Below are 20,758 nucleotides of genomic sequence, written 5' to 3'. Positions count from 1 at the left end.
AGGCGTGCTCGAGTCGATACGATGAAACTGTGACGCACGACCCCGGAGACTGAAGCATCTTCAACGGCGACTTAACGTTGATGATATCTAGGTTACTTGGTCACGAAATAAATCGATATTTCCAGAAGATACAGAATTTTTAACGCCCTAGTATATATCACTGTTGAGACATGTCTGATAATCTTACAAATAAACGCCTTTGTTGATGAGGGTAGAGAGAGGGGTAGTGTCATAACAAAACGTATTCATATATGTACATCTTGACACAAAGAACAACTTTTGTAACATGTCAACAAATCCCCCCCAAAAAACATCTGACATTAATTCCTAAAAAGAAATATTTTCATATGCGAATTGTCCTCGCGACATCCGGTGTCATATACGCATCACAGGGATCCGAGAATGTATTTGTGGGGTCGCTCGTTTGGTAACTCTAACTGTGCGAATTCATAGAACATGCAAACGAGTGTTCCGGAATTAGATTCCGGCACCGTTTTACGGTTCCAAGTTTAGAGGTGGTGTGAGAAGAATCAAGATGGCGGCACTGTTATACTCTCGCATGGTTTCACGTCAAAAGTTTAAAAGTCTCCAAACAGTATGTTTTAGCTGTTTGTGTATCGATGAACGCAACATTTGACGAAGAAAAACGATATGTAACAACTTATCTTAAGCGCGGGAAAAGTTTCAGCTTCTGCTTTAGAGTTTTTATGGTTATCTAATCATTATGAAAATTTAAAAAAAAATAGCTGGTTTTGCATAACGTTAACATAGACATATGTGTCGAATGTATCCGAAATAACCAATTCAATATTGAATACTGCAAACTGTCACCCATGTTTATTAGCAATAAAAACCCAGACCACGGCCCTCAAAATAGACTTGATTGCCTGCCGTGTTTTTGTTTTTTTTTTTTTTATATTTTCCCGCTTGGTTTCGCTCCGGAAATAGGCCTACAGCGCAGCGGAGAGAAATGGTACAAAGGCCGGTAATCCTGTCTACCCACAAAGTCACGTGATGTAACATGTGATATACGGAAAAATCATTATTAGTGCATAAACTGTTTAGAAATGATATTTTGTTGGTGTTTTTTCAAATTTTCAAAAGTGTCCATTTTCGTTTGTTTAAAACTCAAAATAATGTATACCATGTGACGTCTTCGTTGTTTTTGAACTGTTTAAAAAAAAAAAAAAAAAAAACCAATAAATAAATAAAGATTCCTTGGAAATAAAAGCATTATGGATGTCTTGAAATTTATTAAATTGAAAAGAGAAAATCAATTCACTCTTCCTTCCAGGTGTATGTACAAACATGAGTGCAAAAATAAGAATTATCTTCTTACCAGTTATCTTGAAATATGAATAGATTTATATCCTCTATAGGACTAATCATATGATTATAATAGCCATCATGCGAAATCAAGCCGTAACTGGTAGACCGCAAACGATTTGTGTAGGTGTTGCACAGCGTTACAGCCAACATGATATCTGATATAGTACAACTGTGACGTCATGCCCCATATCTCCGTCGTTGATTAACAAAAAAAGTCTGGTGTAATACGTCAGAGATTTTGTTTTAGGTTGAATATCGTCTCAACACCAGGGGTCATTTGAGGACAGGTGTCTTTGGAGACCCCGACAGAAGAAAACAAAAGTGCAGAATGAAAGTTTAAATGGGAAAGACAGGAAAAAATGATGTTTTCAAGTTGTGTAATGACGACGGCGGGGGTGTGGGAATTGCAGATTAGATTTTAGTTTCTTCATGCAAAAGAAATACTACGACGGATAGGAATTAGCTAAGTTATCCCGACCACAAACAACCAAAAGAGGTTTGTTGATCTGGTCCGATAAAGACCGACGTTAGATTGCATTAGATTACTAAACCCAAAATGAGTCATATTTTCCGATCGCTATCTCACAAAAATCATAAGATGTTTATCCTTGTCGACTTTGATCAAAACGGTAATATATGTTGGAGCAAAAAAAAATAGATTGAATCCAATTCAAAATGAATATACATTTGTATTTTAAAAGAAACAAACACATGCTGTGGATATAACACCGGGGTTTCTCTGTGTCAAGCCCGAGATTATTGATCATTTGGCGATGGCCGATTCAATAGATCATGCATTGACCTGGTCATCGGGGTCAATACGCCCATGCTCATTAAGCAATACTGACCGCTAACTACATGTACGAACTGGTCAAGCCTAACACTATATCTGGGTTCAATAGAGTATCAACCGGCCATGTAAACCCGAGAAGAACGTGTACTGACGTCACCAATTGGCTTACCCGTGTATAATGACGTCATGACATTATCAGCTGCCATATTTGGTTGAGGGGTAAACATGTCAGTCAGTATAAATTTGGACTCTAAACGTACATGTAAAACACGTGTTTTGTAAGTTATCATGATATAATATCTACCAACAATCTACTTCTTTTCTGTAATTAAAAATCGCTCTCCATACATAAGACTCGTAACTACACAACGGACATTCTAAAATATCAAATACGTTTTGAAGAGAAGAAATTGAACCTATAGTTCAGGGTTGATTTATTGTAGCTGGTCATATGTAAATAAGTATTCATGTATTGTAATGTCTGGATTGATGTGTTGTTTGGAATGCATGAGATGCTTCAAATCTGTAATTGAAGATAAAAGATTATTTATATGTTTACAACTGGCATTGTAATAAATCCTCATTTTCGACGAAAAAAAACAAGATCATCAGGACCATCTCAGGATCATTCCTGGTAAATTAGAGCTGAATCCCACTAGGTGAACTTGAAGTTTGAAATAGGTGTTCAGGAAAACCATGATTGTGCAACCATGTTACAAAATGGCCGATGTGGCTGCGTCAATGTTTTTACGAGGCCGAAAAATAACAACACTTTGTTGAATCTCCTTCCATAAAATCCTCATAAATTTCCAGCACAATGGCACCAATGGAACTGCAGAAGAAGTTTGAAATATGGTTTTAAAAATGGCTGTCATGGCGGCCATCTTGAATTTCGAACCGACCTGAAAAATAACAACACTTGGTCCGGACCATCTCAGGATCATTTCAGGTAAGTTAAAGCTGAATCCCACAAGTGAAACTTGAGAAGAAGTTTGAAATGTGAACAGTTTACGCGCGGCGCACGGCGGACGACGAAGGACAAAGCGCGATGATTATAGGTCATCCTGACCCTTTGGGTCAGATAACTTATAAACCAAGAGGCCCGGGTAATATCGTATAACCTTTCAAACAAGAATTCCTCAGAAATGGATATGCCATCTACGCAGCAAGTCTGGTGATTACGAAGAAATATTCACTTTAAGAAATAATGTTAAAGGAAAAACCAGCATCGCTCAATTAAGCTCGAAATTCAGCAATATAGAGCAGGAACTTTCGGTAAATAAGCACATCAAGCAGTTTGAGCTTGATTGGCCCAAGAGAACTGGAGTTATTGCATGGAAACAGATTTTCTATTCATAGTAACAGTGACCTTGACCTTTGGATTAGTAAAAAACAATCACATGGAAGCATTTGTCGTAAGAAAAAACTGCATGAAAATTAAGTTTGATGGGCACAAAGGAACACGCGTTATCACAAAGTAACAAATTTTCTATTTCTAGTAACAGTGACCTTGACCTTTACCTTTGGATATGAAAAGCAATCCCAAGCACTTACTTTTGGTAGGAAATGCCTTCATGAAGTTTGATTGAGTTTGATCGCCCGAAGGGAACTTGAATTTACAGCATGGAAACGAATTTTCAATTTTTTTGTAACAGTGACCTTGACCTTTGACCTTCGGACCTTAAAAGCAATCCCAAACAAACACTTTTGATAAGAAAGATCTGCATTACGTTTGATCGGCCAAAGGGAACTTGTTGTCGCACGGAAACCTCTGTTGTGAGGACGCCGCCGACACCGACATAGTGACCTCTGTTGTGAGGACGCCGCCGACACCGACATAGTGATACCTGCAAGTCGCCAGCTTTGTGCAGGCGACACAAAAATGAACAACAAAAATAGTGACGTCATATTTACATGGAGTATCATTTACCCACAGATACACTATATCAGTGAAAAACGTGTTTTACGTTATTTTAATGAGACATATTTATCAACATCGTGTTTGAAGCACGATGGCTATAGTTAATCCTGACCCTTCGGGTCACATGACCTAACAATCGTGTTTGTCTTATTTTGATGAAATATATCAAAATCGTAGTTGCTGTAGAGACACGTACTCAGGATTATTTACTAAGTAAGCGTATGATCTCTCGTGTATAAACAAGGGAGTAAGTCACATCAATGACGTCATTCCATGGTGTCACAACAATATTGATCCGTGAGTTCTGAAGCACCAAGCGACGTACACTCGGCATGGCTACCGACCGTGACTGTCTTATCAAATCTTCATCATTGCCACATAGATATTTAGGCAAATTCGTACCGCCTTTAAATTAACAATAGGACAAAATTAGTTACATTATATGTAAATATGGAGAAATTCCATCATCGTAATTAATTGTTATTGTTGACATAAGGGTTTAGATTATCCAAATGACATATCATTTTAAAAACTTCAAACAACCATTGAAAAATGAAAAATAATAATAATAAACAATTCGGGCACTTTCTGTTACACCTTTTACAGAATTCGTGTTAAACGAGAACGAGAGTTATTTACATGGAGTTTCGTCTTCCAAGCCGGCATTGGTAAACAAAGCATGGCGTTGACAGCTTACAAGACTATCAAGCAGCAACGATAAACCGGATTCCATATCAGCCAAAAGTAGTTTAACGACCTCGCAACAGCTAGGGTCATATGATGACAGGTGTCGAGAAGACAGCTAAAGTAAGAAACAAAGAACAGAATGACAGAGTTGATAAAGGAGAGATAACAGTAAAGATCCCCTGCAACCAAGTGACGTACTGAAATTATGAGATAAAAAGGGCCATATCAAATATGCAGCAAAACCATTGATTTATCGTGCAAGCGTATATTGACCTGTACCAAAGAAGTGCATTAAGTTGAAACTTGGATCGTCAGCGCTAAGGAATGCAACATGATACTATACCACAAAGGATCTGACTTTACAGCCCGAATCATTTCAGCAGTAAAAAGGCTAGTCGAAGATAATTATTGAAATTTACCTTGAAATAGGCATTAGTATGAATTTGATATCACTTTTGTCTGAATTGCCTTTTTATGAACCTAGAAAGACTCGTATATTGTTTGAAAATAGATATCTTGGAAGCAGCCTTGACGACACTTCTCGATAAAGCTGCATCAGGCAAAATCTGGTGATCCGCGTGTAAACAACTAAGGGCGATGAACCAATGTTATCAAAGGAACGTACGACAGTGCCAAGAATCGGCACCAATTAATTACAAGTGACAACGCGTTCTACTGGACGCCGACGGCTCTCTTATTTCTCAAGAGCAATCCTGTCATGATCTTCAATAACACCGAGAAAGGAACAACGTGAACTGTGTAAACAGTGCGGCCATAAGAACTATGTAGGGTCGTTCACATCAAGTACAACAATATATATGTGTGTGTGTGATAGGTGTGTGCGCGCGCGTGTGTTAGGCTTTTGCAAATTTTGTTATTGATGACAAATAGAATACTGACAGATAAACAAATTCGGACATATACTAAAGTAACTCAAAATGAAAGACAAAAATGAGAAACAGTACGAGGATCATAAGACCAGGTATTTCGTGAGAGTAAGCGTCTTCCACTTCATCAACCAGCACAAAACAACTCGGATGTCCTCGCATCCATGAGAATAAGTTTTATATCCATGTAATTTAGGATTAAGTTAAAATTCCTCAGACTATTTCAATAGTACCTGATTTAGTACATTAGTCTTCATACCAATCCAGCTTATCACATCGTAAATCGCAAAGTAATACAATGGATGCATATGGGCCAAATATATGAAATTTGTTCCATTTTGCATATGAATCGTCTGTACATGGACCGCTATGTACATGAATACGAATTATATGTATATCACATATACTGCTAGACAAAGGCACGTTTGGATCAACAGAGGGATGCTATATAGTTGTGACTGAAGCTTTCAGCGATTCCAATGTAATACTAAACGCCTTAATCAATACCACAACAGCAAGGTAATTAAACATAATTTAATGCCATATCAAATCAGCCAATGGCCACAACAACGATAGCGCTGAATTATTGGTACCACAATTTTAAAGTATTTCATTCGATTTACGCCTTCCAGTTTTCATTGCAGTTTGCTGGCGTTGTAGGCTGTCCGGGTTGTAGTTTTTGTGGTGCCGTAAGTGGCTCCAGGTTGTTGACTGTTTTGATGTTGTAGGTTTTTTGTGGTGCCTTGAGTTGCTCAGGTTGTTGATTGTTTTGATGTTGAATGTTGTCCTGGTTGTAGATTTTTGTGGTGCCGTGAGTGGTCCAGGTTGTTGACTGTTTTAATGTTGTATGTTGTCCTGGTTGCAGATTTTTGTGGTATCGTGAGTGGCCCAGGTTGTTGATTGTTTTGAATTATCCTGGTTGTATATTGTTGTGCTATTAAAGGTTGTCCTGGCTGTAGATTGTTGTTGTGTTGTATGTTGTCCTGTTTTCAGATTGTTGTAATTTGTGGTGTTGCAGGTTGCCCGGGTTGTATATTGTTGTGGTTTTGAATGTTGTCCTTGTCTGTAGTTTGTTGTAGAATGTTCTTGTCTGTAGTTTGTTGTAGAATGTTCTTGTCTGTAGTTTGTTGTAGAATGTTCTTGTCTGTAGTTTGTTGTAGAATGTTCTTGTCTGTAGTTTGTTGTAGAATGTCCTTGTCTGTAGTTTGTTGTAGAATGTCCTTGTCTGTAGTTTGTTGTAGAATGTCCTTGTCTGTAGTTTGTTGTAGAATGTCCTTGTCTGTAGTTGGTGGTAGAATGTCTTTGTCTGTAGTTTGTTTTTAGAATGTCCTGTCTGTAGTTTGTTGTAGAATGTCCTTGTCTGTAGTTTGTTGTAGAATGTTCTTGTCTGTAGTTTGTTGTAGAATGTTCTTGTCTGTAGTTTGTTGTAGAATGTCCTTGTCTGTAGTTTGTTGTAGAATGTTCTTGTCTGTAGTTTGTTGTAGAATGTCCTTGTCTGTAGTTTGTTGTAGAATGTTCTTGTCTGTAGTTTGTTGTAGAATGTCCTTGTCTGTAGTTTGTTGTAGTATGTCCTTGTCTGTAGTTTGTTGTAGTATGTCCTTGTCTGTAGTTTGTTGTAGTATGTCCTTGTCTGTAGTTTGTTGTAGTATGTCCTTGTCTGTAGTTTGTTGTAGTATGTCCTTGTCTGTAGTTTGTTGTAGAATGTTCTTGTCTGTAGTTTGTTGTAGAATGTCCTTGTCTGTAGTTTGTTGTAGAATGTCCTTGTCTGTAGTTTGTTGTAGAATGTCCTTGTCTGTAGTTTGTTGTAGAATGTCCTTGTCTGTAGTTTGTTGTAGAATGTCCTTGTCTGTAGTTTGTTGTAGAATGTCCTTGTCTGTAGTTTGTTGTAGAATGTTCTTGTGTAGTATGTTCTTGTACTTGTGGCCACTCTACATAGTTTTCTGTTTGCAACTGTAAACATTCGGTTTGGTTTTAGTGAATTTCGCCTTCGTAACAGAAAAAAAAGTTAAAATGAAGACTGCGACTTCGTGAACAGGCTAAATCAGATTCACAAACAGCGCTGAAAGTTTCCTTAGTGGACGCCTTCATCACTCCCATTGGTCGGTCTAATGCCATTTTTGTGTTACAATACTTGACGTTCACTGGTCGCCTTCAACGAAGGGAGCAGAGTCGTTAGTAAGTCAATAAATGTGAGGCAATCTTCATAGAGCTGCAGTTCGAAATTACATGATGGCTGACTATTGGTCGCAACATTTTGTTTTGTATGGTGTTGTAGGCATTTACTGAAACACCAAAGCATTTAACACATTTTGATATAAGTCAAGACCAAACACACATAACGCAGTATTTTCCTGTATTCTTCGAAAAGTGGTTACCTGGGCCAAGTTGTTCAAAGGAGTATAATTAGCTTAATCACTTGATTAGTGAAAAGTTCATTTCTCATTTGTTGCAAAACCCGTGAGTATATCATCTTTAAATTATGCCAGTTGGAAGAGAATTAAGAATTACAGAATTTCATGAAGTTTTGTCAAGCTAGTTCGACCAGAAAATTATTTTATCAGGATTTAAAAAATGTTGTTAAAATGTGATTAGCATAATATGAACTGGGCCCTGGTGGAGATGTGGAATGATCTGAACAAAGCGTCAAGTCATTGGGGTCGGGGGAATGGAGAACATAGTTAGCTGGATTTGTATCCTCACATAAAGACAAGATTTAAAGATTTTGGGATGTTATGGCATCGTTAGGAAAAATAAACAACGTACTATTGGGAATGGGGCTTAAATTCAGACACAAATAAATACAGGCCTGTAACGGGTACACAGGGATATATCGGAAACGGCCAACAGATCGAGTTTACAAACTCAATCACACCTTACTATAACATTAATGTTAGCGACATGTTCACCGGCTCCAAAGTTGCATTGCATCTCACAAGACAATAACTTGGTGGCCTTAGTACCATTTCTTTCCGATAGGCTTCACTTGTTGCGAAAGTCAAGCAGAGAGTAGAAAATCTACGACAGACAACCCAGTCTAATACACTGTATTTACTTCGTTCAACGTTCCTATAACAGCAACACATTTACAAGGCATTTATTTCTCAATATACCCACCATTACAGAGGAAGGGTTATTTAGGATAAACATTTCAGTGTGCAAAGTTTGCAGTGCAGCGATTCCTTTGCTCAACGGCGGAGGGCAACGACCTAACAACGATCTACACTATTGCTGCACATGAACGCACATTAAATTGGATTACAGACAACTTGTCTCTTAATTTTGCTTGTCACTGCAATTCGATTTTATTAAGAATTCCAATGAACGCTTTGAAAGGAGTAAGGAGTATGGCAGTTCACTTACTGAGTACAGGGCAAGCTCCGATTAAGTAGACCCCATTGTCCTACATATAGATCAGAAATAAATTCTATTCTGTTTTTAGCAATCCAGTATCCTACTCTTATCTTATTTATACGCAAGTTCAATCACCTCACTCCAATCCCTTTGTTACTAGGCAATAAATGTGTTTTTAAAAGCTAAACTACAAATAACTTTATTGCCAATTGAATTACTTTGGTACATTAAATGACGCATTTTTTAAAAATGGGATTGACAACACATTAGCAATGCCAGACTGGCGAATTTATAATCATTTGTTTCTGCTGCACGAGTTGATATATCTACATATATGTAGGATCTACAGAGGTTCATTGTGGGTCGGCGTCATTTTGACAGGCGCCTCGAATATTATCGTAGAAAGCAAACATTTAGATAACCCAGATATAGTCCGTTAAAAGCTGTACCACTAGCCTGATTATGTTTAAAGCACTTATAACGTAAAATATTTTAATATAAACAGAAAAACGTCTTTACAGTGACATTAAAATCAATGTTGTTAAAAACCAATAAAACTGAACCGAACACTAATTCAAACCTATCGTTATTTTTCATACGGAACAATACTAGTCGGAATATGTTGTTTCTTAACCGGAAGCCAATCTTCGGAGAGTAGGGTCTGAGCACCCCTGCTGACCCAACATCCGGAGAGAGTTCCAGGATATGGAGCGCGTACGATCTCTGTTATGAAGGGGAGATAACTTTTCCAGAATGTAACTCTTGGACTTAAAATATGGATAGTGTCCACTAGTTCTATTGGTCCCAAATGACTCCAACAACTATCGATGGGTCGTAAAACGACACAAATACGAAACCACAAACCACTTGATCCATTGAAATACAAGTTCTGTATAGAGTAATTAAGCCGAGATGTTTGTATCATCTCTGTAGAATTCCTCTTTTGCCCCATTGATATCTCCAAATAAATGTTAATATCGTCCTGATAATACAGGATAGACTGTCCTTCTAGAAAAACACTTTCTGAGAGGATTAAGGAATGACATCTGAAATATTTAATTTTGCGACTTGGTGTTCTTATTAGCTCTTTTGACTTTTTTTTATATTTACAATGTATTGATTTATTTATCCCTGGAATACATCATTTTCACCTACGACGTATTGTCATCAAACTTATCGTTTCCGCTGAATCCATTATATCATAAATGTAGACTACACAATCGTCTTAAATCCGCCATTTGCGCATCCAAAATAAAACCGTACTTGGTACAGGAGGGTTCCGCCTCGTCACTCCCCTCATATCGACAGTTTCATTCGACAAAACGCGACAACATCATTGATTCTAACAAAAGTAAAATCCACATGCCATGTCTATGGTGGCTCGTTAGGGCCAAGTATCAAATCTCACATTCTCGCACTCTCGACCTTACGTCGAAAACGCGAGAATGCGAAAACGCGACGGCGAGGGAGCGAAAACGCGAGAATGCGAAAACGCGAAGGCGAAAACGCGAGATTAATCTCGCACTCTCGCCATCGCAATTTCGCTCCCTCGCCGTTGAATTTTTGCATTCTCGCGTTTTCAACCTAAGGTGGAGAGTGCGAGAATCCGAGATTATGCCTTAACGTTCGCCCTCGCACTCTCGCTCCCTCGCGTAAGGAACATACATAGGGATATACATTACGTTGGTTATATATATATATATATGTGCGAGGAAGCGAGAGTGCGAGATTTGATACTTGGCCCTAAAGAGCCACCATACATGTCTATTGTTGCGAAATGTTTCATCTGTGGTCTTAGATTTACGAAAACGTTTAGATTTTAGCCAACATACTCAAATCGTCATCCATTTTCCTAGTAAACTACACTGTCCACCATACGCGCACGTGTTACTGAAGCATATATATAAGTTCAACACAGCATAGTGATTGTGTATGTTTTTTAATTTCATTATCTTTTTTCTATATGTAAATGTGCGTGGTTTAAGTGTGATGGTGGCATTTCACACGATTGAACTATGGGGAAATAAACGGTATCCAATCAAAACTTGTGTTACAAACGGACCATATTAGAAATCTATATTGTTAAATTTAAATAACATTCTTTATTCTCACTTAATGAGTGATACGCCGACAGTTGGGACGCTTTCATTTCTCGGTACGGCCGAAGGTGGAAAAACCAGAGAGATCTGACGGTCTGCATATAAAAGACATTTATACACATTGTATTTATTTGTGTATGTAATAACTAAACGTTACTTAATGTATAGTATCGTCTTGTTTGGCATTCAAACGATGAAAGTCACTGAGAGAAAATTAGTAAAAAACATGAATTTCGCATGCAAAAAAAAAAAAAAAAAAAACAGCATTCGAATGTCAATACAGAATGAAAATTCCAACCAAATACAAAAACTTGTCTCTCTCAAAGGCCATCAAAATAAACTTTAGCTTGGCCAACAAATTACAACTAAAATCATACAAAATCTCTACCCTAGACTACATAGACTAATGTTACCGTTGACCACAAAATCAAAGGTTACCCTAGACCACACAATATAATGTCACCCTAGACCACACAATATAATGTCACCCTAGACCACACAGTCTAATGTCACCCTAGACCACACAGTCTAAGGTCACCCTAGACCACACAGTCTAATGTCACCCTAGACCACACAGTCTAAGGTCACCCTAGTGACCACACAGTCCTAGACCATACAGTCTAAGGTCACCCTAGACCACACAGTCTAATGTCACCCTAGACCACACAGTCTAAGGTCACCCTAGACCATACAGTCTAAGGTCACCCTAGACCACACAGTCTAATGTCACCCTAGCCCACACAATCTAAGGTCGCCCTAGACCACAGTCTAATGTCACCCTAGACCACACAGTCTAAGGTCATCCTAGACCACACAGTCTAATGTCACCCTAGACCACACAGTCTAAGGTCACCCTAAACCACACAGTCTAAGGTCACCCTAGACCACACAGTATAATGTCACCCTAGACTACACAATATAATGTCACCCTAAACCACACAGTCTAATGTCACCCTAGACCTCACAGTCTAAGGTCGCCCTAGACCACACAGTCTAAGGTCGCCCTAGACCACACAATCTAAGGTCGCCCTAGACCACCCAGTCTAAGGTCACCCTAGACCAGACAGTCTAAGGTCACCCTAAACCACACAGTCTAATGTCACCCTAAACCACACAGTCTAAGGTCACCCTAAACCACACAGTCTAAGGTCACCCTAAACCACACAGTCTAAGGTCACCCTAGACCATACAATCTAAAGTCACCCTAGACCACACAGTCTAATGTCACCCTAAACCACACAGTCTATGGTCACCCTAGACCACACAGTCTAAGGTCACCCTAAACCACACAGTCTAAGGTCACCCTAGACCATACAATCTAAGGTCACCCTAGACCACACAGTCTAAGGTCACCCTAGACCACACAGTCTAAGGTCACCCTAAACCATACAATCTAAGGTCACCCTAGACCACACAATCTAAGGTCACCCTAGACCACACAGTCTAAGGTCACCCTAAACCACACAGTCTAAGGTCACCCTAGACCATACAATCTAAGGTCACCCTAAACCACACAGTCTAATGTTACCCTAGACCACACAATCTAAGGTCACCCTAGACCACACAGTCTAAGGTCACCCTAAACCACACAATCTAAGGTCACCCTAGACCACACAATCTAAGGTCACCCTAGACCACACAGTCTAAGGTCACCCTAAACCACACAGTCTAAGGTCACCCTAGACCATACAATCTAAGGTCACCCTAAACCACACAGTCTAATGTCACCCTAGACCACACAGTCTAAGGTCACCCTAGACCATACAGTCTAAGGTCACCCTAGACCACACAATCTCAGGTCACTCTAGACCACACAGTCTAAGGTCACCCTAGACCACACAATCTCAGGTCACCCTAGACCATACAGTCTAAGGTCACCCTAGACCACACAATATAATGTCACCCTAGACCACACAGTCTAATGTCACCCTAAACCACACAGTCTAAGGTCACCCTAGACCATACAGTCTAATGTCACCCTAGACCACACAATCTCAGGTCACTCTAGACCACAAAGTCTAAGCTCGCCATAGACCACACAGTCTAAGGTCACCCTAGACCATATAGTCTAAGGTCACCCTAAACCACCCAGTCTAAGGTCACCCTAAACCACACAGTCTAAGGTCACTCTAAACCACACAGTCTAAGGTCGCCCTAGACCACACAGTCTAAGGTCGCCCTAGACCACACAGTCTAATGTCACCCTAGACCACACAATCTCAGGTCACTCTAGACCACACACTCTAAGGTCACCCTAGACCACACAGTCTAATGTCACTCTAAACCACACAGTCTAAGGTCACCCTAGACCACACACTCTAAGGTCGCCCTAGACCACACAGTCTAAGGTCACCCTAGACCACACACTCTAAGGTCACCCTAGACCACACAGTCTAAGGTCACCCTAAACCACCCAGTCTAAGGTCACCCTAAACCACACAGTCTAAGGTCACTCTAAACCACACAGTCTAAGGTCGCCCTAGACCACACAGTCTAAGGTCGCCCTAGACCACACAGTCTAATGTCACCCTAGACCACACAATCTCAGGTCACTCTAGACCACACACTCTAAGGTCGCCCTAGACCACCCAGTCTAAGGTCACCCTAGACCAGACAGTCTAAGGTCACCCTAAACCACACAGTCTAATGTCACCCTAAACCACACAGTCTAAGGTCACCCTAAACCACACAGTCTAAGGTCACTCTAAACCACACAGTCTAAGGTCACCCTAGACCATACAATCTAAAGTCACCCTAGACCACACAGTCTAATGTCACCCTAAACCACACAGTCTATGGTCACCCTAGACCACACAGTCTAAGGTCACCCTAAACCACACAGTCTAAGGTCACCCTAGACCATACAATCTAAGGTCACCCTAGACCACACAGTCTAAGGTCACCCTAGACCACACAGTCTAAGGTCACCCTAAACCATACAATCTAAGGTCACCCTAGACCACACAATCTAAGGTCACCCTAGACCACACAGTCTAAGGTCACCCTAAACCACACAGTCTAAGGTCACCCTAGACCATACAATCTAAGGTCACCCTAAACCACACAGTCTAATGTTACCCTAGACCACACAATCTAAGGTCACCCTAGACCACACAATCTAAGGTCACCCTAAACCACACAATCTAAGGTCACCCTAGACCACACAATCTAAGGTCACCCTAGACCACACAGTCTAAGGTCACCCTAAACCACACAGTCTAAGGTCACCCTAGACCATACAATCTAAGGTCACCCTAAACCACACAGTCTAATGTCACCCTAGACCACACAGTCTAAGGTCACCCTAGACCATACAGTCTAAGGTCACCCTAGACCACACAATCTCAGGTCACTCTAGACCACACAGTCTAAGGTCACCCTAGACCACACAATCTCAGGTCACCCTAGACCATACTGTCTAAGGTCACCCTAGACCACACAATATAATGTCACCCTAGACCACACAGTCTAATGTCACCCTAAACCACACAGTCTAAGGTCACCCTAGACCATACAGTCTAATGTCACCCTAGACCACACAATCTCAGGTCACTCTAGACCACAAAGTCTAAGCTCGCCATAGACCACACAGTCTAAGGTCACCCTAGACCATATAGTCTAAGGTCACCCTAAACCACCCAGTCTAAGGTCACCCTAAACCACACAGTCTAAGGTCACTCTAAACCACACAGTCTAAGGTCGCCCTAGACCACACAGTCTAAGGTCGCCCTAGACCACACAGTCTAATGTCACCCTAGACCACACAATCGCAGGTCACTCTAGACCACACACTCTAAGGTCACCCTAGACCACACAGTCTAATGTCACTCTAAACCACACAGTCTAAGGTCACCCTAGACCACACACTCTAAGGTCGCCCTAGACCACACAGTCTAAGGTCACCCTAGACCACACACTCTAAGGTCACCCTAGACCACACAGTCTAAGGTCACCCTAAACCACACAGTCTAAGGTCACCCTAAACCACACAGTCTAAGGTCACTCTAAACCACACAGTCTAAGGTCGCCCTAGACCACACAGTCTAAGGTCGCCCTAGACCACACAGTCTAATGTCACCCTAGACCACACAATCTCAGGTCACTCTAGACCACACAGTCTAAGGTCACCCTAGACCACACAGTCTAATGTCACTCTAAACCACACAGTCTAAGGTCGCCCTAGACCACACAGTCTAAGGTCGCCCTAGACCACACAGTCTAATGTCACCCTAGACCACACAATCTCAGGTCACTCTAGACCACACACTCTAAGGTCATCCTTGACCCCACAATATAATGTCACCCTAGAACACAAAGTCTAAGGTCATATTTGACCCCACAATCTAAGGTCACCCTAGACCACACAGTCTAACGTTCCATTGCACAACTTTACCAAACCAGCCTAAGATTATCTTTAAACATGTAATCTATTTTTTTATCAATGATCTAAACGTGGGCTTAACAAGTAGCTTCAGCAGTTTACCGTTGGCGACGACTTCATTAACAATATGAGATAGTCTTTCTGTGGATTCTGTCTGTTTGTATATAGACTGAAGGGTTGGGTTGGAGAAACTGGTACATATGTACTTGTGGAAAATATCGATAATCTACTAGTCATCTGCAGTTCTTAGCTGCATATTTGAGGAACAAGTCTGTCGATATTCCTGAAAGATGATAATTTTATTTTCCGTCCAAAACAACATGTCTAAGTTGTACACACGTGGGTTGCCACACAAGGTTTACAAACGTGTGTGTGACACAAAAGGTACATTCATGTGCATGGCATTGTCACATAAGGTATGCAGACGGGTGTCACTGTTACACAAGGTATACAGTATACAATTATTGACCTTTGTGGAGGTGTACACGAGACTATACGAACCTGGTTAAGAGCTCTTGACCAGGTTCGTATAATCTCGTCTACACCGAACACAAAAGGCAATAACGGTTATGTAATATGGCCAACTAAAACAAATGAATAAAAAAAAACCTAAGGCTTCTATCCAAATCATTTTGACTGAAGTTTTCAAAGTCGGCATGCAGACTGAACTTTGGAACTTAGATATGGCCGGAACAACCGTTTGTTTCCAGCATTCTGATTGGCTGCTGTCCAAAGTAACATGCCTGATTGGAGGCAAATATTGCCGACCTGTTCGTGTCATAAATACGACGAAAAGGTCCGCAATGCCTGGGGAATTTCCCAGCTGAGCTATTTTAAGCACGAATAGGTCTACTCACTGATAGGTCCTTGTGAGGACAACAGGAAATTGGCCAATGAAAATTAAGGAAACACTCCAGGAAACATGACAGAAGTGTATGTCACTGACAAACAAGGTATGCAGACATGTATGTCACTGTTACAAAAGGTATATACACGTGTATGTCACTGTCAAACAAGGTATACACACGTATATGTCACTGTCACACAAGGTATACACACGTGTATGTCACTGTCACATATGGTATACACACGTGTATGTCACTTGTTACACAAGGTGTACAAACGTGTATGTCACTGTTACACAATGTATACACACGTGTATGTCACTGTCACACAAGGTATACACACGTGTATGTCACTGTCACACAAGGTATACACACGTGTATGTCACTTGTTACACAAGGTGTACAAACGTGTATGTCACTGTTATACAAGGTATACACACGTGTGTGTCACTGTCACATATGGTATACACACGTGTATGTCACTTGTTACACAAGGTGTACAAACGTGTATGTCACTGTTACAAAAGGTATATACACGTGTATGTCACTGTCACATATGGTATACACACGTGTATGTCACTTGTTACACAAGGTGTACAAACGTGTATGTCACTGTTACACAATGTATACACACGTGTGTGTCACTGTCACACAATGTATACACACGTGTATGTCACTGTTATACAAGGTATACACACGTGTATGTCACTGTCACACAAGGTATACACACGTATATGTCATTGTTACACAAGGTATACACACGTGTATGTCACTGTCACACAAGGTATACAAACGTGTATGTCACTGTTACATAAGGTATGCACACGTATATGTCACTGTCACACAAGGTATACACACGTGTGTGTCACTGTCACACAAGGTATACACACGTGTATGTCACTGTTACACAAGGTAAACACACGTGTATGTCACTGTTATACAAGGTATGCACACGTGTATGTCACTGTTATACAAGGTATACACACGTGTATGTCACTGTCACACAAGGTATACACACGTGTATGTCACTGTCACACAATGTATACACACGTTTATACCACTGTTATACAAGGTTTACACACGTGTATGTCACTGTTATACAAGGTTTACACACGTGTATGTCACTGTTATACAAGGTATACACACGTGTATGTCACTGTCACACAAGGTATACACACGTGTGTGTCACTATCACAAAATGTATACACACGTGTATGTCACTGTCACACAAGGTATACACACGTGTATGTCACTGTTACACAAGGTATACAAACGTGTATGTCACTGTTACATAAGGTATGCACACGTATATGTCACTGTCACACAAGGTATACACACGTGTATGTCACTGTCACACAAGGTATACACACATGTATGTCACTGTTACACAAGGTATACACACGTGTATGTCACTGTCACACAAGGTATACACACGTTTGTGTCACTGTTTTTACAAGGTATACACACGTGTATGTCACTGTCACACAAGGTATACACACGTGTATGTCTCTTTTACACAATGTAAACACACGTGTATGTCACTGTTATACAAGGTTTACAAACGTGTATGTCACTGTTATACAAGGTATACAAACGTATATGTCACCGTTACACAAGGTATACACACGTGTATGTCACTGTTATACAAGGTATACAAACGTGTATGTCACTGTCACACAAGGTATACACACGTGTATGTCACTGTTATACAATGTATACACACGTTTATATCACTGTTATACAAGGTATACAAACGTGTATGTCACTGTCACACAAGGTATACACACGTGTATGTCACTGTCACACAAGGTATACACACGTGTGTGTCACTGTTTTTACAAGGTATACACACGTGTATGTCACTGTCACACAAGGTATACACACGTGTATGTCACTGTTACACAAGGTATACACACGTGTATGTCACTGTTATACAAGGTATGCACACGTGTATGTCACTGTTACACAAGGTATACACACGTGTATGTCACTGTCACACAAGGTATACACACGTGTATGTCACTGTCACACAAGGTATACACACGTGTATGTCACTGTCACACAAGGTATACACACGTGTGTGTCATTGCTACACAAGGTATACACACGTGTATGTCTCTTTTACACAATGTATACACACGTGTATGTCTCTTTTACACAAGGTATACACACGTGTATGTCACTGTCACACAAGGTATACACACGTGTATGTCACTGTTACACAAGGTATACACACGTGTATGTCTCTTTTACACAATGTATACACACGTGTATGTCTCTTTTACACAAGGTATGCATTATGCAAACGTGGACTGCCAAGCAAAGTTTACACATGTAGACATGTCTGTCACAGTCACATAAGGTATTCACACGTGTATGTTACTGCCAGAAGAGGCATAAACACGTGGCCTGCCGCACAACGTATACATACATGTATGTCACTGTCACACAAGGTAAACACACGTGGTTTGTCACACAAGGTATACACACGTATATGTCACTGTCACACAAGGTATGCACATGTGTATGTCACTGTCACACAAGGTATATACACGTGTATGTCATTGTCACAAAAGTATGCACACGTGTATGTCACTGCATTACACAAGGCATACACACTTGAATTTCACCGGTTCAAAGGGGTATACACACGTGGATTTGCACACAATGTATAAACATGTGTCATTGTGACAGCAGATGTACGTGTATGTCACTTTAGACACGTGTTTGTCAATGTGTCACAAGGTATAGATGTTTGTCGCTGTGACACCAGGTACATATACTAAAGTCACTTTAAGCTCCACCTGGTGTCACGGTGATTTTGTCTTTATAAATGGGGTCAAAGTTATATACACGTCGTTATCTATGTGCTATAGGGTCATGCATGCATTTATAGATATATCTTTGATATAGTTTACTAAGATGTTGTTAAACAATAGCCTCACCCGTGTTAATGGCGTCTGCTCGATGTTTCAGTTCCTTTTGTTCCAGTATACAGAGGTACAGTGTCCCGAAGGCGTAATGGAATCCATTGCACAAAATGTTTACTAGAGTTGCGGCCCCTGTCACCACCCAGCCCCAACCGCCGTCAGGAAAGAAATCCCCAAAATCTATCCTGGTCGTTGTTTTGTGGTCGGGGTCGAAGCCGTCTTTCCGGGGCTGGGTTTTCATGGTTATAGATACGCCACTGATGCTTTCCCTCGTGACAGGGTTAAAAGGGATGCATTTGACCCCTTCGCTACTGGTGCCGCTTTCGCTGCTGCTATGGCGATATAAAGAAGATGACACCCTTGTTATATCGGCTGATTGTGGCTCGCCTGGTGTGCTAGCTTGCATTATATAACCTATCTCTCACAAACACCCAATGTTTCCTCTTCAGACGACATACAATCATGGATACAGCCGGTGGTGTTGGTAGCGATGCTGGAAAATCCATACGACACTTTAATACACTGCCGCCAATGCTTTGTAATGAAGATGACGATGATAGTAATGATGACGGGGAGTATCTATCACACACGCGTTCTCACTATTCATCGCACACGTTTAGACGACGTTCCTTCGCAATAACGGCTCTGGTCCTTCGTCTCACATCTCGCCAGTCACACCGATCCACAACCCCGCGATCTGACACAGTGTCGTATTAATAGGTGTAAAATTACATGATATTTTACGGGGATTTACATTGGCAGTCGTGTGGAGAGATCGATCAGCCGGTATACGGTGGCCGTGCTGTACCAGTGTGTGGTATATGTATACGAGTAGTAGCGACGGACGGGCCTCGTACAACACACAATAGCCTGTGCGCCACTGGTAGTTAGTAAAGCACGTTGGTTGCCATGGTAACGTGACGTAGACAAATTGCAATATATGAGACCCACATAGACAGCTTCTGGCTACAATGAGCACGTGTGGCGCGACAACTCGTATGGCTGCTGAGGCTGACACAGCACTTGTCACATGGCACAAGGGACACAACTCTTACAAGAAATATAACGATTGCACGATTAGACGCGCAGCGGTGTATATAAGAAACATGGATGACAACTTTCGATTCCAATCTAAACTATGTAGCTACTCAGCTCTGTATCCAAGATGATCATTCCATTCTATCATCAGTTTCTGTCTAGATCTGATAGAGCCCGGAGGTGCAGACTGTATGTCCCCGAATCTAAGATCTGACAAATAGACAATGCTCACCAAAATAGACTATGGTCTTTAGCGAGAGCAATGAAGTCTCAAAACCAAACCGAACATGAACCGCAATCTGAAAAACTCATGTCCAGGTCGAGCAGTTCAGCGGGTAAGCTGTGCAAGGAATGCATACAATGAACAATAAGCAAGCGTTGTTTTCGACATGTGGTAAAAAGAAACAAAATATTCTGTTGGAAAGGCAAACATTGTGGTAACTTAGATTAGACAATCGCAACCAATTCCTTGAAGGCTTGATTGATATCAAACCTCC

At 40.8% G+C, this 20,758-nt stretch overlaps 1 protein-coding gene across 1 annotated transcript in view; it reads right to left on the bottom strand.

The window, feature by feature from the left end:
* Positions 1–20,121, bottom strand: part of LOC117327321 (monocarboxylate transporter 2-like) — a 42,160-nt gene extending 22,039 nt beyond the window's left edge. The window contains exon 1 of the mRNA XM_033884250.1: positions 19,239–20,121. Coding sequence (XP_033740141.1) covers positions 19,239–19,629 — 391 coding nt within the window. The 5' untranslated portion in view covers positions 19,630–20,121. The remainder of the gene's footprint in view (positions 1–19,238) is intronic.
* Positions 20,122–20,758: the final 637 nt, after the last annotated feature.

The sequence above is a fragment of the Pecten maximus genome, chromosome 5 (assembly GCF_902652985.1).
Source record: "Pecten maximus chromosome 5, xPecMax1.1, whole genome shotgun sequence".
Classification (NCBI taxonomy): Eukaryota; Metazoa; Mollusca; class Bivalvia; order Pectinida; family Pectinidae; genus Pecten; species Pecten maximus.
This window is presented reverse-complemented; position numbering and strand designations above follow the sequence as displayed.